This window comes from Salarias fasciatus, chromosome 18 (genome assembly GCF_902148845.1).
Source record: "Salarias fasciatus chromosome 18, fSalaFa1.1, whole genome shotgun sequence".
Taxonomy (NCBI): domain Eukaryota; kingdom Metazoa; phylum Chordata; class Actinopteri; order Blenniiformes; family Blenniidae; genus Salarias; species Salarias fasciatus.
In genome coordinates this window covers 23,609,578-23,634,371 of record NC_043762.1, presented here as the reverse complement: position 1 = coordinate 23,634,371, position 24,794 = coordinate 23,609,578, and the positions used below count along the sequence as shown (strand labels likewise).

General features: G+C 42.6%; 1 protein-coding gene across 1 annotated transcript; it reads right to left on the bottom strand.

Annotated features, from left to right (window-relative positions):
- Window positions 1-727: 727 nt before the first annotated feature.
- LOC115406108 (metalloreductase STEAP4-like) lies at window positions 728-18,701 on the bottom strand. Its single transcript, XM_030116013.1, has 10 exons — window positions 18,512-18,701; window positions 10,277-10,485; window positions 10,088-10,195; window positions 6,700-6,770; window positions 5,714-5,798; window positions 3,673-3,951; window positions 3,485-3,579; window positions 3,228-3,381; window positions 2,942-3,106; window positions 728-982 (listed from the first exon to the last, which is right to left on the bottom strand). The coding sequence occupies exons 1-10, from the start codon at window positions 18,699-18,701 to the stop codon at window positions 728-730; spliced, it is 1,611 nt and encodes a 536-aa protein (XP_029971873.1).
- Window positions 18,702-24,794: the final 6,093 nt, after the last annotated feature.

The window sequence follows — 24,794 nt, the reverse complement described above, 5'->3', positions numbered from 1 at the left end:
CTCCGTCTGCAGACTATTAGCGCGGCACACATGCTAACCACTCAGCCATTCTGCACCTGTTCACCTGCTGCAGCTACCAACTTTCCCAAATCTGACTCCGCATGTGGAAAACATAATTAGCTTAACCTCCCTGCCCTTTATGTTGTGCATGTGCACATGTAAGTATGCGTGTCCTCCAGCGCACATTTGCATGCCCTTCAGAGGGAGGCAGTCCTGGGTAGAGAGGTATTTGTGTCAGAAAGCGGGGGGATCAATAACATCCTGAAAAGAGAGCAACCTCAGGGATGCACTCGCACCACGTGAAGAGAAAAGAGAGAGTGGAAAGCAGAAACTATTGCCTGTGTTCATCAAAACAATGGGCTTCAGTGGGGATATCAATCACCACACTCAGTGAAAAAGATACAGCACAAACACGAGAACAGGGCTTTTCTTTTAACAAACCTCAGAGAATAAACATTAAAAATGTTTATATCCACAGAGACCTGTCCACTTGGCTTGATTATCTTTTTTTTTTCTCTCCAGGCATAATCACACACCAGCAGAGGAAACTTTTTTGGCACGTTCTTCTTTTTGTGGATCCTTTTTAGTTTCTTTTTAAAAAATTATTATTATTTTCAGAAAATTGCTCACTCCTTTACAAATTAACAAATTACACCCACAAGATGATTTTTTTTCTGTTTTTTTTTTTTTTTTTGTTTTTTTTGCACAGATCCCTGCAGGGTTGAGTTCACAGGTTGGTGACGCCCATCACCTCCTTGGCTTTGGTCCTCTCCCAGCCCTGCCGGATCCGGGTGAGGGTGCGATCCATGCAGGGCAGAAGCAGGAGCAGCTTGAGCACCAGCACCACGGAGGGCACGATCAGGCACAGCATGTAGCCCGGAGGAGTGTACCACTTGTAGGTGCTGATCTTCAGGAATTTATTCCAGCCGCGAATGTAGACGTGTGCCGTGCATATGAAGAGCGTCAGGTACCCCAGCTTCGACTGAAACACACAAAGACAAAAGTAATGTCAAAATCAAACAATTCATTAAAAAATATATATTTAAGTTAAAAAGAAGTCTACTTTGTAAACATCTTTGTTTATATTATCACTTTGGTGACAATTAAAGTGGATGACTCACATTCTCAAACTACGCTGTTTGTACTGATCAGTTAGTTTTTAAAAATGATCAACTAATGCACTCACTGGCTTCCTCAGTATGCAAAGTCCTGATTGTGACCACGGCTGTGCCATAAATTTTACTTCTAACAAACCTGGGAAATGTTCCATTTTTCTTGGCACTGGGACTTGGGATTGGTCGTGCTGCAGTTTTTCGAATAGAAAGGTGTGTTGAATATTTTGGGCATTTTGTTCCCATGACAAGGCCAGAGTTTTTAAACTGTGCCGGAAACAAGGAATTACAGGTTTTATCTTTTTACTCAAGTTTCCTGACAGTTCACATCATGTAATCTTTTTGCTGCTTTTAAAATCTACAGCTGCTCCTAAACTCAACCAAAATTTGAATTAATACTTTAAAATTTTGTAGCTAAAATGTTTATTTCTTAAGAAAATATGCTTTTTTAAAAACATTACAAAATGTCTTTACTAGAATTGGCAAAGTAAAGCTTTAATATAATTCTATACAAGTAAACAAAGTGTAATGCTTGCAACTGACAATAAATACAGCACCAGACAACGGTAATCTGATGAGAGACCTCTGTGATCGACAGGTATGATCATGATGAACTCCTTGAATATGTCAGCCTGTTAGCTCAGAGTGGTCTCCTAATTGATGACGGTTTGTTGACTGTCAACATGGAGAAGCGAAGAGATTTTGTGTCCAGTAGTTCAGCTGCACATCTTGACTAATATGGTGAGAGGCAATAAACCCGACATCAACCTGGAGCTGTGTGGCACTGGGTTATCAGGACATCCAGAGAAAATCCACACAGGCGACTCAAACTACAGGCCAACTCTACACAGAAACATCCCAGCCTGGATTCAAACCACTCTGACTGAGAACCACTCGTCCACCGAGATGCCTCTCATCAATAAATGCAAACAAGGCAATTTTCCAAAACGCTAAACCTTTTCACTGAGTGTTTTCTGAAGAATGGAAGATTCATTTGCACTAAACTTGTTCAAGCAGAATCCGCGAGTGTTAAAAATGTACTAAAAATATAAACTGTTTTACAGGCGTTTCAGAATAATTGACGTTGTAGCACCACTGGCCTTCGAGGCTCAGTTATTGTTAATAACTTAGATAATGAGCTTTCATTCATATTTCTAGCAGATTCCTGTTGATGTTCTCATCTGCAGTGATTTTACAGTAAGTGCAAACAGCACAACAAACATTATGAAACAGAAAAAGAAGTATGATCCTCATGTCACTGAGTGAGAGGAGCAAAGCCTGCGTACCATACATAGTTGCTGTACAGTCCAAACTGATCCCAGCTACCACCAGAATGTGAGTCCATGTAAAATAATATCTGTTTTATATCTTTTACAACTCCTTCCACCAGATCATAAGAGTCATCTTGACCTTGACCTCAATCTCATTCCCCCTCCGAGGCCTACCTATGGACCTGACCTTCACACAAATGGGATTGTGACCTGCATTAACAATCGTACCAACGGGGACTATACCAGGTATCATAATTCTATTTAATGAATAACTTAACATCTAAAATCCTGGGCTAAAGTCCGCCCGGGTTTCACTCTGCACCGGTGTTGGGCAGTTAGTTAACTAGGCTCCGGGGAGACGAGTGCCCGGCACACTCCTGCACTTTATTAACTCTTACACAAACTTGTAAACTCTTCACAGAGATCGCCACAAAAGCCCTAAAAGATATTTGTTTACCAGCACCAAGCACATGACTGATAATGTATTCCAGCTTAAAGGTGAAGGCAAACAAACACACACGGCCGTATAAAGGACTGTATTTCCCGCTGTGCACTGACCTGAACGAAGCTGAACTCTCTCCAGCTGAGAGAGCCTCCCACTGAGGGCAATGATGTTAGTCCTAGCAGGACAAAGAGGAAGAAACCCAGGATGCCCAGCACTAAAAGTGAGTCATCGCTCCACGCTTCGGTGTTATCAAATGGGGTGATTTCATTGTTCTTCGTCTAAAAGAAGAAAGAAAGAGAGAGGAGGTGGTTACACAGAGCACCCTGCATCAAAAAGTAATCTGTGTCATGTAGCTTATCGCACAAAACACTGAAATTGGTTGGGACCAACTTGCTTTACCTGCGCCGCTGCTTTCGCGATTTGGTTGTACCTGACGTTATAACGAAGGGGCTTGACAAATGTGTAGACGGCATGAAGAAAAGCAAAGCCGAGTGCAACCAGACCCATCTGCTTCCTGCACAGCATCCAGCGGTCCAGCCAGTTAGGGAAACGGCTGCAACATGCATAAACGGGTCAGAAACTTCAAAACGCGTGCAATTTTTAAAGGAAAAAGTCTTCTGATGTCAAAAGTTTTTCACTCCGGTTCGATGTCTGACCTGTATTTGGTCCCTCTGTAGAGCTGAAAGAAAGCTGCTATAATGCCGGGCAGGTAACAGAGAGCGAGCATAATGAGGGACACAATCGGAAACACCTGAAAGAGAACGCAGAAAAACAAAGTGAGCAAATACTGACAGTCATAAATAAATACATACAGTAGACTGCACAGAAAAGGGCAAGTCTTTACCTCATTGCCCAGGGACATCATGATTCTGTAGGAGATGTCGCTACTTTTCTCAACATACGCATAAATGACATCTCTAATGAGCAGATAGAAGTAGAAGAAGGCGGTGAGGCCCACAGCCACACACAGAGGGATCTTCCACTCCGAGAACAGCCGCAGCGGGAAGTCCTCCAGCTCTCCGGCTGCCGACAAAGACCCTTTGTCCAGAACTGTGAGGCCCAGTCTGGTGGCCGTCTCCGCCACCGCACACTTCGCCTCGGCATTGTCCCCACACAGGTACACCTGCAGCACGGAGGGACCGGTTATTTCCACAGCGAGCTGCAGCAGAAGACATCTATATGTGTTTCGATTTTTTTTTTTTTTTAACTGGATAACAGCTTAAAGCAAAAGTGGGTCGTGACATTTTAATATCCATCCAATATTTGTGTCACCCTGCAGCAAGACCAATTTTTCTATCTAAGTGAGAATTGTCAGAGAAATGCTGTCATGCTTCTGCCTTTTGCAAAAATTACTCAAACAGAGATAAACCACTTTTCTATATTTACATAGGGCTTAAATTATACGCCGAAGCTCCAAGCTTTGGCGTATAATTTAAGCCCTATGTAAATATAGAAAAGATATCCTCAGCTGCAGTTATACAGTCTGTATATTTTCTTAAAGTAAATGTCTTGTTGAATGAATTATAGAAGGAAATATCTCTGGCCACATTCAAAGTCTCATTCAGTTTCTATTAACTAGAAATCCACACAATAATTTTTCCACCACTGCTTGAAATATCTAGTACACCACAGTACTGTGTACACTACAGCATCGTTTTTTGCAGAATTACCGTTGGCAATTTCAATGATTTTGAGCCCAAACGCCTGGAAAACACACCGCTATGAAAAAAGACAAACCTACATTATATACATACATAGGCTACCGACGTCTACGTCTCACAGCTCTGAGGCTTATTATCACACTCAGCAGCTTTTTGGCGAGAGATATGATGATTAACTTGTTTGTGAAAAAATAAATAAATAACAAGACTACGAAGAGAGTAGTAAAGTGTGTGTGTATGTTAGAAAGAGAGAAATTTGACAGGCATATAGCGGAGCGGAGCGGATTGAGTAGTTTTTTCCCCCAGGTGTGTGTATGTGGACCGGACAGCCAGCCATGTCTCCCTACATTACTGCACCAGGAACAGCGGGGGACGGCCGACAGGCTAAATCTCCATCTGAATGTAAATGTGACAGAGCTACTGCCCCGCTGCGCTGTGGATCTAATCAAATCGCTGGCCAGGGAATAGTGCACACTCACAAGCGTGTGTGTGTGTGTGCGCACGCTGAACTGTAACTACATGTGCACTGATAAAGATACACGCATTCAGACACTCCACTCGTAGCTACCTGTTATCAAAGAAATAGAGCACTGCAGTGGTGTGTGTGTGTGTGTGTGTGTGTGTGTGTGTGTGTGTGTGTGTGTGTGTGTGCGTGCGCATGTATGGGGGCTTGCTGGTGCTGAAGAGGATTTGAGGCAGATTCAGGCTTGGTCTCCAGAGGTTCCAGCATGTTTGTGTTTCTCTTTGTAGCTGTGAAACTGAAGCTGTAATAAACATGGCTCTTTACACTTTGCAACATCATGAAGTGTGTTTGCTTGTGTATTTATACAAGCACTGTCCTCATTTTGTCTTGCATTGTAATAGAAAGACAGAGCGGAATCAATATTCAGCAGCAACACAAATGACATCAATTATTCTTCCTAAATCTTGCTGGGTGTGTGGGGAAGTTGTCTTTTTTAATCATTATTTAGAAGTTCGAGAGCCCCTTTTCTCACCGTATTAGAAGAAGTAATGACTGTGATTACTGGTAACTGGTTTAAAGTAAATCATTCCTCCTCACTATTGGATTTAATTGATAATCTCAGCTCCTGCTCCCCCTCCGTCTTTCTATCTTTAATCGAGTCATCTAAAGTCTTCCTTAAGGCTCGGAAGCTGGCTGGCTCCGTGCTGCCCTGATCCCACTGACATCTTGTAGCGGATTCTTTATTCCTGCACTTCTCTCACCTGTTTCCCGGCCAGAAGTCCATTTTGCAGGGCCCAGGAAGAGAGTGTGTTAAAGCCTTTCACCACAGCAGCGTGGGGGACCAGCCTGCAGAACACACAGCGAGGAATTTACCTGCTATTGTTTCTGTTTACAAACAGTGACAGGGAAGAAAGGTCTCAAAATGTTGGGAATCAATGTCTTCACTTTCAGTGGAACGGAGACACAGCAGGCTGACCAGCCATGGTGGCCAAAAAGCCTTCATATTTTTTTCATTTGTTTTTGATTCAGTGGAGAGTTTTGATGTCTCATTCTCAAAGTGGTGTTTAGGAGGACTTCTCCAAGACAATAGTTCTCTCACATCAAGGACAACCAGTGTTACTCAGAGGCTGCTGATGCAACATTAACCACCCCCCCCCCCCCCCCCCCCCCCCAACGTTTAGAGCTGAGAGGTCAGCGATGCCGACCGAGCGACACCTTTTCCAGTGAATCATCTTTAGTGTGAAAGGCTTTTGACAGAACTCAAAGCAGAAAAAATATCTTTGTTTGTCATGACAGTAGCACAGTGTGATATATTCTCTGTATTTAACCGATAAACTCATTCAAGAGAGGATTTGAGAGGATTTCTCAAAGAGCCATAAAAGTGACAATTAAGAAAAACTCTCACTTTACACACTAGTGCTGGTTCGGGGATTCAAACCAGTGACCCTCGTGGCCATAAGCTCGTTTTACTAACCTCGGCTGTCAGGAAGAAAAAAGTGTGACAGGTAGGAAATCAGACAGCACTTTTCTTTCTTTTCTTAAGAACATTTCAGATTGTTCATAACACGTTTGGAAAGAACTGAATCTAATATGAACATTTCCAGGATTTGCTCATATATTCCTGCACTGAAGCCGGGAGGCTCTCTCACAGTCCGGCCCGGGCGCGGCGCTCTGACGGAAAATAAGTCTGACACATAATATTTACATGTACGGCAAATTTATGAATAAAACATTTCCTCCACGTTACCTTTGTAAGTAGATGGCGTTGGCTTCGGGATACATGCCTTTCTTCGGGTTGTTGCTGAGGTCCACCAGCACCTTGAAAAGGAACAATTCCATTTAAACATTCAGTGGTCTTTTCTCTGTGACCTAGAAATCAAGATGGAAAAATCAAGCGACTCAGAGCCGCCCGCAAAGAGTAAATTAAAGACATTCAGTGAGGATCGTCACATGCCAGGCGCCAATCTGCAAAATTATAAATGTGTACCATCTCACCCTTGGAGGTTGTGGATTTTCCTCTGTGTCCTTGTTCTCGGTCTCCAGTATCTTACCTCTGTGGACGAGCTGCACGTTGCTGAGGTGCTCCTCATTGCTAAATGCTTATTTTGTCACTTTGCTCATCTCATCCCAGATGGTTGAGACCAATGTTCATGCACCCCTGAGTCTGGTTTAATCTCACCTTTCACCTGTCTGTTTTATTCTCAGTTCCTGAGAATGATGGAAAATAATTGAAAATTTTTCCTCTAAATTATCATCTGACTGTCAACTGTCAACCTTTTTAAAATGATGAGTATAGTCATTAACAAAACATAAGAAGCAGAACCACAAAATAAACTCTCTGATAATCAAAAATAGCATTGAATTGCATGATTTAAGCTCCATAAAGTGATAATATTTCAGTCGCACTCCTGATGTGTGGGCAAAACAACATGATCTTTTAAACACAGTAGGTGCCCAGCATCAGGAACAGCTGATCAGGAAAAAAAAATCCTTTCTTCAAAAGAACTAAGATCATTAGTTTAGCTGTCAATATATGAAACCCTAAATAAATGGAACATGTTTCCAACAGTCATCAATCAACACTTTTCAGCATGTTTGACATATGACGAATACATTCAGACCCTCATTTACTGTGGACCAGCATAAAGTGTGCTAAACACAAACAGCTTGTGCTTTCAGTCTGTGTGTGTTTTATCATCAACCAAAAATAATGCCACAAACGGCAGCAGGGATAAACAGAAGTGTTTAAATTAGGGTTGTGCATGCTTCCGATAATGTTTAAGGCTGGATAGAATTAAATATTCATGGAGGATATTCATCATGTCAGATTATTACCGCAAATAAATATGAATTAAGAAAAATGTCAATAATGTAAATGATCTGTCACAGATCTTTTAATAAAGTCTGCAAGCAGAAATTGTTGTGAGCCAGGTGAAGAAGTCCAAGCACTGAGTGAATGACAGCTCAACCTTGGATTTGCCAAAAGTGTCTTCAGCTGGACAAACATAAACCGAGGCTGTGGTTTGATCAGCAAAAGAAATGTTGTGTGCCATATAAAATCAATCAGAAAGGTGTCTTTTCTTCCTTATATGAAGAACATGTCACAGCAGGAGTGAGAAAAGCTCGTCAATGAGTTTTCCATCATTATAGGTTTATAGGTCACCACTGTAACGCTGTTTTCCTAAAAAATCTTGAGACAACTAAACTCAACATGCAGGAGCTGATTTTACTTTCTATGTCCCAAATGTTTGGAACAAACTGCAAAAACTGCAGGTTGGTTGCTGCTGCCTTTCAGTAAAGTAAGAATTTATTTTCATTTTAGTTCTATACTTTTTGATCATATTTTTTTGCTGCTATTACTGTTTTTTTTCTCATTCACAGCATATTAACGGGTATCGCTAAAGAAAGAGAATATGTGTGTCAATTGGATTCGCCTCAGAAATAAAGGTCACATAAAAAATTTTATTTGAGGCTACAATTTTATTTTACAATTTAATTGAACTCATTGAGCCTTGTTCACCTCTACTGCATGGCAGCAGCAAAGTTCTGTTCAACATGACCATTATAACTAAATACTACTCAATAAACCACCAAACACAGGTCGTATCTTGTATTACTGTCAAAGAGCATTTTACTGATGAGGCCGAGCGACACGAGTTTATATGTAGCTGATTCTATTGCAACTTTATGACTATTTACTTTTTCTGTGACCTAATTAAATTGTTTTTGTCCCCTACTGGGTTTTAACATTACTGAGTAACCAGTGCAGACATAACAATAAATAATAAGATTATGATTTGGCAACTGTTGAGATGCACCATAAAAAAAAAAAACAAAAAAAAAACAGAAAACTTTATATTTACTCTATTTGGGGTTTAATGTATCTTATTTCAATGCTATTCATACACTCTGAATGTGGAGACTTTGTCTTTTGTTTTTAATTTAGTCGTGTCTTTTCTCTTTACAGAAACGTGGCCCATCATTTGATGAATGATTTGAATGTACCGTATCAAATGATTTGAATATCGCTACAAATCAAATGACACTATTTGTTTTTAATCTTTTAATCCTCGCTTCAATCTTATGGAGGGTACCATAAGTTCCACGGCAGCATTTCAACCTGTCCAACAAAAGCAGTGTAAATCTAATAAAAGTGATGTTTAATTCATGACTCGTTGTCAGTAATGGACCCGCGACACTCAGACTTATAATGATCATGAAGAAAATGTGAAGCATATATACAAATATCTGTGATCAAGAGTAAAGTATTTCATGTGTGGCTCTGCATAGTGAATGTAGTTTTCAAGAAGTTTCTTTAAAATAAAGAAAAAAAAAGTTATTTATACTGATTGATTTGACTTAGATTTTTTTTTTTTATACACGTATATCTTTTGTTTTTTTTTTTTCATATGCAGGATTACTGTTAATGGAGCAGGACTAGTATTGCAACAACACATCCTCAGTAGGCCGCCATAAGCCAGTTATCCCTGTGGTCACTTTTCTGACACCTCCTGCTTAAAACCCAAAAAGTCAGAAGGATCATGAGGCCCCGCTTTCACCGTCTGTGCTCAAACTAAAGCGAGCGAGTTTTTGCCCTTCTGCTGTACGGGAGGTTTCTGCCCTCGTCTGCTTTCCATCTTCTCATGTTTTTGTCATTTTGATATTTTATTATCTTTTTATAGAACTCACTTCTTTCTTCTCATTTTAAAAACCACTTATCTTTTAAATACCTCCCCTCTTATCCTTGTACTTCTGCTTTACTTTTCATTCACTTGTCTTGTGTAGTAAGCAATTTGAATTTTACCAACCTGTATTGTTATCACTGCCTGTAATTAAACTTGGCTTGGAATTGTGACGGCTAGCATATAACTCACATATCTCTTGATTTAAAATATTGTGTACAACATATTTTTTTTTTAATTATGATACAGAAATAGTTCAAGTTGTCCCTAAGGGATTCATATTTCTGGATTTTTAAGAACATTTTTCAGGACTTAAATGAGTTGGAATACTGTTCACAATCATAACCTTTCAGCTATTGATTTCATATGATCTTGAATGCACAATTTAAAATAAAAATGGTTAACATACCGCTGCATAAATGGTGAACGGTGAAATGTTTAACATGAATTTACCTTTCCTTGAAGTTGATTCTGCATTATCTCCATGAACCCGTAGTGCTCTCTATGAACACAAACGAAGATGAGGCTCGCAGACTGGGCGGCTGCTGCGTGGGTCATCGCCTGCATCGAGAACACATCGAGGACCTGAGGATCACTGGCTTTCACGTCCTTTCCAGCTGAGTTTGAGGTCCCATGTTTTACCTGAGCTCCGGGAGGCAGAGGGCCACAGGTGTTTGGTCTGCGGCTGCCGTACACCACTCTGTACCCCGACTGCAGCAGACGCTGGCCCAGAGAGCGGCCCAAATCCCCCGTGCCAAAGATGCACATCAGCTCTGGCTCCGGGACGGCTGCAGTGTTCAGAGAATGCAGCATCACGCCGTCTGGCTTCATCTTCTCCTTGATGCTACTCGCTGCTGTACCGCTTCCTCACTGTGATGGTCAGTTTCCCCTGCTGCGTATTTATACTGCTGTGGAGTCTGACCTGTGGAATCTGACCTCTTTCACCTTGTTGTTCAGCATGACGGGGGAATTCTTTCAGTCTGTTTGTATGCTCACGTGCATACATCTATCGAAAGGCGGTGCATTTCTTTATTACGCCGGTAATCAACACATAAAACCACAGGTGGTTGAGTGTATCTGTTATCTGTTTTTGACCGTGAGTCATCGTTCCAGTCCCAACCTATTCAAATTTCATCCACAAAGTTGTCGTCATGCTTATTTCTTCAGCGTTCCAAATACTGATTTCTAAAGCACAACTTCAGATTAGCTCCATAGAAAGCTGTCTGTGCACAGCAGCTGTAACATTAACCTCCGATTCACATTTTTCAACAATTCAACTCTTCCTGGAAACACACACTTCTTTATCCCTCTAGTTCAGCTAAAATTTGACTTTCACATTTGACTGAAAAAAAAAAACTTTTGCTGTCTTGCTTTCCAGGGCTGTCTTATTCTATTTCTTCTGTTTCCACACTAGACATGCTACCATGTGGGAGATCCTGGCCCACAGACTCATTATCATTTCAAAAACCCGCTGTTCCATCCAAATGACTGGGGAGACAATTTGTGTAAATTTAGTGCTCGTGTCCCCGTGGCTAAAACATCTGCAGAGCTATGACACGAGTAGATCCAACAGAGCGGAAATGAGTCCTGGCACATATGTAATGATGTGTTCACACCGGATGTGTTGCAAGCGTCATGGGCGTCACTGACGCCTCAAAGTTGACGCGTGTAAGGTGTGTAATTCGACGCGTGTTCATCTGCACACGACGCTTGCGACACTCGCGACGCGCGGCAGCTCACTGGCGGGAGTGGGAGGAGCTTCTGTGTCCTGCCTTCATGTTGACAATGGTGGAATCGGTGCCGAAATCGATCTGCTAAAGCTGATTTCACTTTAGCTCTAAACTCTTCAAATGTATAACTTTATCGAGATTTTTTTTTAAAATTAGGCGACAAAGTGGTCGTTTAGAGCCCGAGTGTGTCGTTTGTTTGTCCGAATACCAACTGTTTATGATTTTGTTTGGACGAATTCAGCTAAATGTCAGCCAGCCGCAGTGAGCGGCTCCAGCTCGGAGGTGTCAGAGAAGCAGGAGAGAAGCAGAGCACACACGAACCCTGGACCCGCCATGGGGGGCCCCCGCCACGGCGCCGTGGCGGGCTGTTCCCCCGACCCAGCGGCCCTCCAGGCCCGGTCGGGCTTTGGCGGCGGGTGACGCGGATCACACTGTCGGCCGCCCCCGCCTCTCCGACCGGCTCCCTGGCGACACGCAGCAGGACCGAGACGCGCGGTCTCACCCAGCGGTCCTACGGAGCGGGCCAGCTCCGGGCGTCGCACCGAGTCGGTTCCTGAGGTCCGGCGGCGGGCCCCCGGGCCCCCCGGTGCGGTGCGCCACCCCAGGGTCGGGCCCGCCGGCGAGGGCAGAGTTTCTCACACCCTCCGAGGCCGGACCCAGATCGCGGGGCCAGCGTGAGGATGAGGTTCGCTTTCAGCGGTACTTCCCCCTCTCCCGGGCCCAGTTTGACGAGCTTCTGGCCCGCATCGGCGCTCAGAGTGCTCTGTGATTGGATGACGCGCGCGTTGACGCTTCCAAAGTTCAGTTTTCCCAACTTCAGGTGTTGACGCCTGCAACGCGTGACGCACGTCACCAACGCTCGAAACGCTTTTTTCCAATCTTTTTTCAAAGTTAATAACTATTGAACCCACCGAGCAAATTCCAGTGAAGCGAGCTGTTTTGATGGCGCACAAGGCCATGTCATCTTTTGTCACTTTACCAAAGAAACTTATGAAAACCTAAAGAATAGCTCTTTGACTTTCAGACTCACAGTCAAACCTGCACACAGGTTGAAACATCCCTTTTTTCCCCCCATACATTTCTTTGCTTTTCCCATGAATCCAAATATAATGGAGCCTAACATCCATTAACAGTGAGACCTCATGGTGTGAAAAGCAACAGGTAGTCCTGCATTCAAACAAATTCTATTAATCTTTGGCAGTGTTTTCACTGAGATAGGCGGAGGGGATACAATGCAGTTTCAGCTTTGAAACCTCCTCATTTGGCAGCATCCTCTGGCCTTTCTTTTTGTTCACTTGTAGCCTTTGTATTTACTTTATTCTTGATGCGAATCTATTAACTTTACAATTTACCAATCGTAGTTTTAATGTTGTTTCTCTATACCTTTAATCATCACAACAGATTGTAGGTAAGTTTACAGTACTTTCTAACTCTAATCCTCCCATTTTGAGTTTACTCTGTGATCGATGGGCAAGTTTCAACCCATTTCTTAGCTTCATTTTCAGAATCTTAAATATCAGTGGTGTTTTTGCTGGGAGTAACAGTGCAGCTCGGCTTGCAAACATTGTCATTACTCCCATGACATTTGGATTAATTTCAGCTTATCCATACTGATAGTGATGGTTGTATGAATGTGCATTCATTTCTGTAAGTTAAAACTTGAGTTTTCAAATATACAAATGACTGGAAAACACAACAATATTTTTAAATGCCGATATGAATAATCTATAATTTTTCATTTTATCATCAAAGCATCAATGAGCTTGTTAAAAACATGCATGCTAAAAACTGCAGGAATCCTGTATTCTGAAATGTGACAAGATTTTTCCACTTTAGCCTTAAGAGAACGACTATGGCAGGTAGGATTTTAGATTGCACCGAACATTTTCAAGACATACTTGTATTTTGATGGCTTCATTTTGCTAGTCTGGCCCAACCGAAATCAAATTGGAGAGCATGTGAGCCCTGAAATAAAATGAGGTTGACACACTTGTTTCAAACCGAACAAATGTATTCCTTGCTAAGAGCATAACTGCTCAGGACACTGTTTGCAGAAAGAGCTAAAATCAGCGTCTATCCTAAAATTAAATATATCTGTAATACCAACCTGATCTCACAGAAATGCGTGAAATGAACACACATTGTTAGTACCAGAGGGTGCCAGATTGCGTGCTCCTGTCATGCAAAGTGCTGAAATTGCGTGTGGTCACCACGCAAACTAACCTTGCATAGCAGATGGGCCTGCCTGATTCAGTTCCTAAATCCTGCAGATCCCATCTTGTAGCGCTCCATAGACCAATGGTTTCACTCTGATAAAATTTCACCGGCCCAATCAGGGGAAAGAGGCGGGAGCACGTGACGAAAGACATGACGACAGCGGGAAGCTCGAAAAAGTTCGAAAACAATGGCGGCATGCGGAGCGATCTCCGTGGACACGGCAATTTCTGCAGTTTAATAAGAAAGCGACTCAGTTTCTTCTTTGAAAGAGGAGCACAGAACATCACTTCAAGCCTTTTTGTCAGGAAACCATGTCCACTGCTTCTCAGCAGCAGCGCACATAAGCTATGTCACACCGTGGCTTGATGTGGATTAGTCTGTGTTGAGTGTGTCGCGTATCAATCAGAACGGTCGTCCAATCGTCTTCTTTGGTTCGAACGGTCGTCCAATCGCGAGCTACTGATTGTTTTGAAGGTCCCGCCTCTGAAATCAAATCGGAAGAGCGGCTACCCAGATGGACTTGTGAAATATTTCCGTGGCGGACATATGAAACTGTCCATCTGGCGTGTCAGGTTACACGCAAACAGTCTCCACTAAAAGTCAATTAGAATCCGTGGCGTGGTGGAGACACGCATTCTCAGCTTCAACGAGGTCGCTCCGTGGGTGTCGTTTCAGAGATCCCGGAAGTGCAAATGTAGACTAATCGATATTCTGAAGAAAGATGTGATTATTATCCAAAGCAGTGCAGCCATCCGAGGCAGACTGTGTAGCAGTGGTATGTGCTTCTGCTGAGTCAACAAGCCCCATGAAATATCAACTCTATTTTAAGAAAACACATTTTATTGTCAATGTAACATCACGGAGAAGGACTACAATACCCATAATCCTCATGTTTAACAGCGACGTGTCTGATTGGTCCAGCTTGCTGTTACCAGCAAATAAAAAAAAACAAATTGAGCTTTTATCATATTCCCTTGGTCCTTTTTTGTTTTCAACATTAAATTTTCACTTTCTAGCTCAATGAGTGAAATGTTCTTTTTTTTTTATCTGAAAAACAAAGGCCTTTCCCGTTGCCTCGGTAACGCTGTCGGCGTATCCGCATAGGGTGGTGACAGAAAGAGAGCGAAACATTTATTTCCCGGTGATTATATGTTATGAATTACACATATGATGTTTGTGGAATTAAATGATAATTTGTCATGTTGAGAGTTTGATGGTTTGTTGCTCCAATTATTTCCCTCTACCTGCTCGGTGCAGGACTGTCGGAGCATGACGTCACATAAGCCACTTGGAATTTGTTTGGCTGTTCCCACAACCTTTTACAAAGCGATCGGCGAAGCAAACTTCAAACTCTCAACGCAAAAACGGATCATTTAATCCCACAAACATCATATGTGTAATCCATGATATATAATGACCGGGACCAGGAAATAAATATTTTTTATTCGAGAGGACCCATGGGCTCCAGCAGAAGGCTTCGCCACTCGCTGTTTTCACCCCGATTCAGACGAGGGCGGTTTTGGAGCTAATAATACCCTGTAGAAGCCCATAACGTAATAATGACCCATAACGTAATAAATTTGGCCTTTTTAAAATGTAATAGGCCCATAACGTAATAATTGACCAATAACGTCATAAAAGTCCTGAACCTATAACGTAATAACTTTTGGCCAATAACACAATGACTTATGTTATTGGCCGGTTAATACGTTATGGGCCTGATGCAAAAAAAACCTTTGAAAATGTAATAACTGAGCCGATAACATAATAACCAGCCAAGAGTTTAATACATTTGCACTTTTTGACAAAATCAAGGACATCTTTTGGAAGAAGCAAGGACTATTAATAGTTGGTGTGTGTTTTTGTCATTCAAGTTTTCATTAACATTTTCAATTTTTCAATACACAAACCCAAGGAAAAAAAAAAGAAAAAGAAATAAAATTATTAAATGGCACAGTCAAGACAATTTAATTACAGCAGAATCTTGTATTTTAAGAAATTACATGAAAAAAGTCCATATTTTATTGGCTTTGTCCTGGATGTTATGCACTCGAGAAATGAATGTCTCAGAGGAAGCAGTCTCAGTCATCAGTTTTATCCAGTCCTCAATTTTTGGTCTACACTGAAAAAACTGATTTTTTGCTATATATTTAATGAATTAGTTAATTTTTCCACTGTAATATTTTGAGTCAGAGACAACATAAATTTCTTCAGTAAAACCTTATATTTAATTCATATATTTAATGAACTGTGAAGGAAGAGTAAGTTGTATTGTGGAATTCTTCATAGTATTTACATGTTTTATGCTCACTCCACATAAACTTAGAAATAGTTAGTAACTTTTAATTAGAAAGTGTAGTTTGTGTTTGAATCCACACATGCGCAGTTTGACAGAAAAGCCCGCGATGATTAACAGTTCAAGCTCCACTGCGTGCAGGTCGGTCTGTCACATGTGCTGCTCAGGGAAGTGTGAGCTCCGGTGAAACGTTATTGCCTTTTTGTTTAAAGTTTGTGATAACATGTTGATCCGTGAGATAGTTTCTTGCGTGCATTGATTTTAGTATTAATCTTGTCGGCTAACGTGACCAGATTTAACACAATGGCATCCACACCTAGTGCTATCTGTGAAGGAGAGCTACGCTAAGGTTAGCTGTTTGACTTTAGTGAAGCTAAATTGTGAGTTATGCTTGGTAAATCAGTAGAGTAAGCGAAGTGAGTAATATTTCAGTGTATGTAATGTGCTACTAGTGCAGGACAGCTCTGCTAATGTTAGCTGTTTCACTTCATTTAGTGACGTTTGCTTTTAACTTGAGCTTGGTTAATTAATGGAGCTAATATGAAACAGAGCTAAATGTAGTGGAACAGTAACTCAGATGATTCTCTTGTTGAAGGCTTGAGGTTGTGATGGACAGTCCAGCTGCTACTGACTTCAGAGAGAGATGGCCTACTTTGTTTTGTGAAGCTGAGGTAGGTAAATATGTAAACCCCAAAATTTTAGTACCTGCTTGCTTAATCCACCATTAGTATCTGCAGGTTTTGAATTGCCCAAAAAAATTGAAAAGAATTCCAAGAAAATAAAACAAAAAAGAAAAGAAAAACAAAACAAAAAGCTGTTGTTCCACTTATGTTTTAGATAGTTACACATCATCCCAGTCTGACACACACACACACACACACACACACACACACACACACACACACACACACACACACACACACACACACACACACACACACACACACACACACACACACACACACACACACAATTTTACCTTGTCTATCTTAAGATGGAACATGACATCTTTCAACCACCGGGTATAAGAAGGTAGTTTAGAATTTCTCCAAATAAAAAGGTTGAGACGACGGGCTAACAGGCAACAAAAGGAAATGGATAGATGTCACTCTCTGGTTTTACACTAAAAACTGCAGTGAGAAAGTCTGGCTCAACCTGCACGCTGCAGGCTTCATTCAGTGATTTGAAAACAGAAGTCCAGAATTCATCTAAGCAGGGGCACGATCAAAACGTGAGCTGCTGTGGCCGAGGCTATCTTGGTGCAGGGAGATGAAAGGTGTCTGTTTGAGAATATCCTCCCAAGTTGTGTCTGAAGGATACAGTTCACTCTTATGGAGGCAGGGTTTCCCTCAGTGCTTTACAGGCCTGGCGGCCGCCAGGCTTTACTTGCCCCCCCCCCCCCCCCCCCCCCCCCCCCCACCCCCGGCTAAACAAAGGTGCTTTGGTTTTTTTTTTTTTAATTGTAAATGTGTTTTTTTTTTTTTATGAGCCAAAACAGCGATACCAAAGACAGTCTCGAGAGCTTTTAATGGCATCTGGTGATACGGTTGCAATGGCGACAACTTATGGTCGATACGTGAACACACAGGGGGTCAGAGGTGAGGCGTGTTTTCATCAGAGAGCAGCAGCAAGTTGATGAGGCAGAGCCGGTGCGAGTAGCATGGATGCTAGCACGTCGCCACAGCAGCCTTCTGTGAGCCGCGATGGTAAACATCAAACTTGCGGATTTAATCCAAAATGGTTCGTGTTCTATCCTCAAAATGATTCACTGTCCAAACGGTGGAACTGCGGTGCTTCTGTTTAATGAACCAGTCACAAACAACATGCTTCATCAGTCTGGGGGATTCCATTCATACACATTCTTCTTCTACTGCTTCACACTGCACTGCATCTAACAGTAACACTGCGCCCTCTGCTGGACTGAAGGAGGTACTGCTGGACTTATGCACTGCTGCGAACTCCATATAAACAGCAAATACTTAAAGAACATAAGAATATTATTAACTGTAAGCAATCTAATAATTTTTCTTTAGTTTGTCATTCAAAAGTAGACGAGGTAAGACAGTCCAGCAGATACCTCTTCAGCCTCTGAGTGCCCTGTTTTTACACCTTGATCATGTTTGCACTTTTTTTTGTTAATTTATTTTACTTTTAAATGTGAACAGCAATGCCTTGTTTTAAGATTCATTAGGATTTAGCTTAATTGAAAACAATTATTTATTTTAATTGTATTTTTTGTGTTTGTTAAAACTTTATTTAAGATTATGCCTTTTTGGAAGACTCTGCATTTAAGTAATGTTAATAAATGCTTACAATAACACAAAATAGTCATAGTTTCCAAATTTCTGTCAACTTTTAATTTTTTTTTTAAACATAAACAAGGTGGGATACCTAGCAGTCCAACCACCGGGCTTAGCAAGTTTTCTGGGGGAAACCCTGCAGCCCTACCAAAAATAAAAAGTAGAGAGTGGAAAAGAAGAGTGGCTGTATTTGTACCAGTCTGGTGAATAAAGAGACGGAAAACATAACAGCTACAAACTCAGCTTCAGTCTGTGGTGGATAAACCAAACACAGCCAGAACCATGGAGATCCTCCACCAGTCACATTCATGCGTTCATTCACATGTTTCCATACCTGTTCTGTGTCTGCGCTGACCATCAGCCTCCATCTCGTTCTGGACCACAGTTTCTTCAAACACGCTGAATATTTCCACAGCAGCAGCAGCAGTTCGTCTCTGGCTGTTGAAGTCTCTCAAACAGTGGTGGGAATTGTCACTTTCACCATCAGGAACAGTCACCTCAACAAGCTCTTCCTCCTCCTTCATGTGTGGAGCTTCATGTTCCTCCTGCTCCACACTGGAGCTCATCTTATGCTTACCAATGTGTTGCTGTGGATTCTCTGGAGGGAAACAAGACAAAAGTCACTGATGTGATTGAGGAGAAGATTTTACACTGATGGATGGATGAGACAGGACAGACTGCATTTAAAATACAAACATTTTACAAACAAAAAGTCTGCTCATTTCAAGAAAACTGACACTAGTGGACTTTAGAGAATAAATGAGAAAACTGTCTGGATGCAGCATCAGCTTCAGAGTGAAGTGATGAAGGCGAACAAACATTCAGGAGATGGACAGTGTTCCATGCAATTAGACTTCATTCTCTCACCAAAAGACCCGAGCCAGTTCCAAAAGATTTTCCAGAATGTCTCCATTATAAACACGTACCGCCAAGCTTGATTTATGCTTGACCCGTCTGTGAGGTTTGTGCAGCTCCGGACAGAAAAATTAAGCAATTTGAGCAGCTACGGCCCCTCACACAGTCCTTAAAAAACAGGAATATTGATGCTTCACACACCTTAAAATTCCTCAAAAAATATGCATAATGCACATCACAAACAGAAGCGCTGAAGAGGCGGAGGACTGAAGATTCGATTTTCAAGAGACTAGAAACACAGACAAGGAGAAAGTCACCAACAGGGAGACTGAAAACACAAGATTTGGCTCTGCTGTTGCTGATATGCTGGAAAATATCCCAGAACAACAAAAGGAAGCAATCAAATTTAAAATTCACCAACTACTTTGAGAATATTCAGCCAGATGGATTGTAGTTGATGTCTCATGTAGAAATCAAACAGTGATACAAGTTATTCATTACATGCTTTTCTTGGTGTTTTGTTTCCTCTTTCATCATTTTTGACAAACAATGTTTCTGGTTCAAGAATGTTACTTGCATTAAAACAGTGTTGAATTTCTAATTCAGTGCAGTCCTGTATGTTCTTCTCTCCTCTTCAGCAGACATTTTCTAAGCTCATTCTCCTGTCAGGGTACAAATTCCTGTGGTGTCAGGAAGAAGGACTTCAAGTCATTTCAAGCTAAACTTGCAGTCCCAGTTGCTCGTGCGTTGCTCAGACGCTCAATGTGCAACAAGTTGTTGTGTCCTGCTATACCACCTCCCTCCACTAGTCTCCATTCACAGGATCACCCGCTGATGTTGAGGAGGAGGAGAAGAAGAAGGAGAAGAAGAAGACGCGCGACGAGGAACAAAGACACACACCTTCTCTCGTGCACGTTCCGCGCCTCACGTTCACGCACAAAGTAGAATCCAGCCTTAAAAGCTGCACAAACCACAGTAACGTTAGCATGTTAGCCCAGACTGAGTGGCAATAAATCACTTCTTCTGTTTTCAAACAGCTCAAGCACCGTTTCCACTCTTTCTGACACACATGCTGTTTAATGCTGAAGCTTTCTGCTTTCAAATCACTCCTGTTGTTTCACTTTGAACAACAACTGCAGCTGCAGCCTCATTTCTGTGTGCTGGCTTCTAAACAAACGGAACAATCCTCCACCACTCACATTCATGTCTTCATTCACACTTTTACTAACCTGCTCTGTGAGACTTGATTGGAGGTTTCCACTTCTTACTGAACCACAGTTTGTTCACATTTCTCCAGCAGCAACAGTTAGTCGTTGCTTGATAAACTCTATCAAAGCCTGAACTGAACTCATTGTTGCTGCACGAGATGAAATATTTCCTCTGTGAGAAACGAGTCACACGACAACACAGCTTCAAACAGCCTCCAAAGCTGCTTCTTCTCTCACTGTTTCCGGAGGATCACAAACAGCGTTCAGCTTCATACTGACACCTCGTGGATACAGCGGGAACTGCAGCTTATCAGCCTCACCTCATGTAGTTGCAGCTCTTTTATGAATGGACTGCCCTGTGTGTTTTACAACTCTCAATTCAAACATCATAATATGTGAGACATAAACATTTAATCAAATTCTTTGAATGAGAGACAATACCTGGAATTTCTCATCAGTTGTAAATTCTCCAGAAAGATGCCAGGAATAATCATAACAAACTGATCACTATCAAAGTTAGAAACTTAAATAGAATGTAAAGTTCATCCACAATAATCATTCATTAATGATTCGGCAAATTTTATTTGCTTCTGACTTTGTCATTCAAATTGGTTACCTGTTTACAGACATTTCAAACATTTTACAACAATTTAGACCAGAATAGTTGAAATTATCTAAAATACATGTGGCAGGATGGGTGTGTTTAGTGTTGTTCTCAGCCTATTGGCTGGGGGCGCTATAAAAAACCCTTGTACGTCTGTGTTGTTCTCTGGTTCCTGCACTTCCGGGTTGGCTCTGGCTGGTAGTGGTGCTCCGTGAGAGCAGGTAAAGCCTAATTCCCCTTCTATGAAGTGTAATATCGTATTGGTACTGACGAAAGTTATGCCTTGCAGTATCGTGATGGCTTCGGGGGAGCGCGTCAAGCGCATGCCGCAGCAGTGTAGGTCGGGCACGTGGGTCCCGATGGTCCGGTGCTGGTCTGAGCATTTGCCTTGCTAACGGATGTAGGAAGCGGTATGTTGTTGTTGTAACTTTACGTTAATCAACAGGTGTGCAGGCTGTAACAAACCCTTCTTATTTATTAGGTTCTGCCATGTTCGAGCCCCGTTTCCAGTGAAGGCACACCACGGCTGTCTTTGTCTTTCTCCATCCTGGAGCTGCTGTCATATTAAATGTTTATCCAGAATCTTGTCCTCAATATGGTGGCGTGTTGGTGTGGGTCAACCTAATCGCACACGGGACTTTTGACTGAAATGAAGCGCTCGCCTCTAAGTGTATTTGAAAACGATAATTTAAACGAACTCAACTAAGAAGAGAATAAACTATTGTCAACTTGGAACCTTTGTACTCCTTTTGTCAACCGGTGAACCTGTGTGTCCTTCTGTGTCACTGGGAAAGCTGAGAGGAACATACAATCATCCAAATTGACCTCACACTCCACTCGGTTACATACACAAACCGTCAGTGTTTTTCATAGTTTGTCTCTCATGTTTCTCATTCAGCAGCTTGTCTGTCAGGTCAGAGCCGAACAGGATAAAAGTTTGATGGTAAAATAACTGGCCATTATAAGACAGAAAAAGGAACAAGTGCTGGGAGATGAAGATCTAACCTGCTGTGGCATGAGGAGGAGGAGGGACTTCCTGTCCAAACAGAGAAACCTGGCTGTCACCATGAGAAACTACATACACTTTACAAAGTTTACTTTGAGGACCACTGAGCACTTTTAGTTGAACATGATGCTTTTAGTGTCACTGCTGCTCCTCCATACACTCACTCTACAATTCATCTCTTCCTCTTCTAATCACTGACAGCTGGATTCACATCTCATCATTTGTTCACTGATGCTTCAATGTTACACAAGAAGAAAACAGAGAAAATACAAAGCTGCTGGTCTATGAGTACCAAAAACGTTCATCTTCAGATGAATTCTTCTGGTATTGATAATATCCAGGAAAACCTCCACATTCTACTTCATGTGATGCTTAGCCCACCAACGGGCTTTGCTATTGGTACCCTCCTTTGGCGCCAGCCAGACACTGAGACAGATCAAAAAAGTTGCTGCGCCAATCATGCCTGGGCGTTGGCACACGCACTGCCCCACTCCATGGCTATATAAGCCGGGCGGTTCCCTCAATCTCTCTTCTTCTTTCTCAGCTCTGAGACCAAGACAGACTTTCCTCTACGAAAGCCTATATCAAGACGATCAAGTCCGCCTGAAACGACTCGCCTTCCAGCGTTGGGCCCTTCAACTGCCACGGCTGTGGCACACCACTGCTCGAAGAAGATCGACACGAGCGCTGCTTCACTTGCCTCGGCTGGCAGCATCAGAGCCAGCGGGCTTCTTGCCCGGGGTGCCTCGCTCTTCTGCCAGAAGAGACTGAGCGCCGGGCCACCTTCATGGGTGCTGTTTCACCGGCTTCCACATCTGACGATCACGGTGATGACTTCGCCGCCACTCCTGCAGCTTTCACCGACTGGGCCGGAGCGGGCGGGGACCTGCAGAGCTGCCGCGACTCCATGAGTTCCGGGAGGTCCAAACAGCACAATGACTCCCTGTTGACTGAATCCAGAACCAGCCGCCAGAGCACACGCCGCAAACCTGTGGAGCATCTGATGGCACCGTTTACCACCGCTGCAGACAGGACCAGGTTGGCACTCCCACCCCAGCCTCCCGAGCGGGCACCATGCGATTTCACACTCGGGCTAGTGACCCAGTCCTGGGCCAGATCCCGGACTGCCCGGCTGTGCCATCATTCCAGAACAGCATGCAGTGTGACTGGGGTACGCCCCTCGCTGCCAAGGGACCGGTGAAGGGCTACCTTGAATACTCCTGTGTGGATGGATGACCCTGTGTCACTGGCGTCCCGATCATCAAGGACTCCATGAGATTCTGCCTGTTGCCCACCTCCATTCCCTGGCCCGGCGGAAAGCCCATGCTGTCCTCTGAGAGAGACAGACGCATGGCTTCCTTTTTGGACCGCTGTTACGCTAACAGCAATCATGTGTTTGCATTGCATGAGCTCAGCTCCAAAGAGTGGTGCCTGTCTCCAAAAACTCCCTTTTGCACTCTGTGATGCATTCATATCTGGTCAGGATAACAAACCTCCAATGTGTAAAATAGATTCCAGTTCCTGATGCAAAATCATCTTCCTTCTTGCTTCAATAACCTTCATCGCAACCACTCGAGCAACAAGAAAATTGTAGTAACTAAATTGTTCAAGGTGAAAGAATGTAGGTCAAAATAAATAAAATACAGATCACATCAAATCAAACTTTATTTCTATAACACTCTTCATATTCAGAAAAACAATACAAAGTGCAAAACAGTAAAAAAAATCAGTATTAAAACAAAGCTGCAACTTCATCAAGGGCGGACACCACACACACACGTTTGTATTTCTATAGTTGTGAGGACACTCATTGACATAATGCATTTCCTAGCCCCTTACCCTAACCATCAAAAATAAATGTCTAACCCTAACACATACCCTAAACCAAGCCTAAGCCTAATTCTAACCTAAACCCAAAAATCAAGTCTGAACCCTCAAAAAGGTCTGTCGAAAAGTGAGGAACGGCAAAAATGTCCTCACTTTGTTGGTTAAAAAATAATTCTGGTCCTCACAACTGAGTATCTACAAGAACACACACACACACCTTTGTTGCATACAAGAGGGAGACATGGCATGGCACTAAGGGACCACCAGACCAAGGGAACCCCCACACCAAGGTGTGGAACCCCCCCAGGCAGCCAGGACAAGAGGACCCATGCACAATACCCCCCTCCAACAACTAACTGGATCAAACTCCCACTGTGAAGGACCCCTATATACATAGCCCAAATGCAAGCGGATCACACAGTCCACGGCTCAGACGCACACACACTACTGCCTGCAAAGGTGTCTGTCTGGCCCGTCGGAGGGACAGACAAAATGGCAGCCGAGCAAAACCCACTGGCCAAGCTGTGGACAATGCCCAGCCAAGGTTCTGAAGTGGTTTTGACCCCCCCAAAAAAATCCTGTAGAGGGTGCCTTTTTTTACATACAGATGGACAGACAGATGGACAGACAGACAAACAGACATGGTGAAAATACATCCTTGCAGATACTCTGTGGGCTCTAAAAAAAAACGAATGGAGAATATGACAATAAAGTGTACATTTGTCACTACAAAAATCATCAAAATGCACCAAGAGCCACAAACTATCTTGAAATACAGTAATGTCCACCAAAAATAGGGATTGTGTCCAAATTTTTTCCATAGGGGTCACGCAGAAAGAAGTCACGCGACCCAAATTTGCACCCTCAGGAAAGACTGCAGATGAAATGTAGCAATTTCACTCATGTTTAAGCATTTTTGTGAAATAACTATGTGTACATGCTGTGGACCAACAAAGGTACATACAGCACAATTTGGATTGAGAATAGATTTCCTCTAAACTGGATGATACCTTGCGATTTTGGGCTCAAGCTAAACTTCCTGAATGAGACCTCCCATAGAGTCTTTTATGAACTGATTTCTTTGTGAGATTACATGTGGTACGGCAATGAATAAGGA

Coding starts and splice junctions, on each gene's coding strand:
- LOC115406108 (XM_030116013.1), bottom strand. CDS start 18,701: ATGAAGGAGGAGGAAGAGCTTGTTGAGGTGACTGTTCCTGATGGTGAA. Junction 3,580..3,672: donor TGATGTCCCTGGGCAATGAG/GTAAAGACTTGC, acceptor GTTCTCTTTCAG/GTGTTTCCGATTGTGTCCCT. Junction 3,107..3,227: donor TCGCGAAAGCAGCGGCGCAG/GTAAAGCAAGTT, acceptor TTCTTCTTTTAG/ACGAAGAACAATGAAATCAC.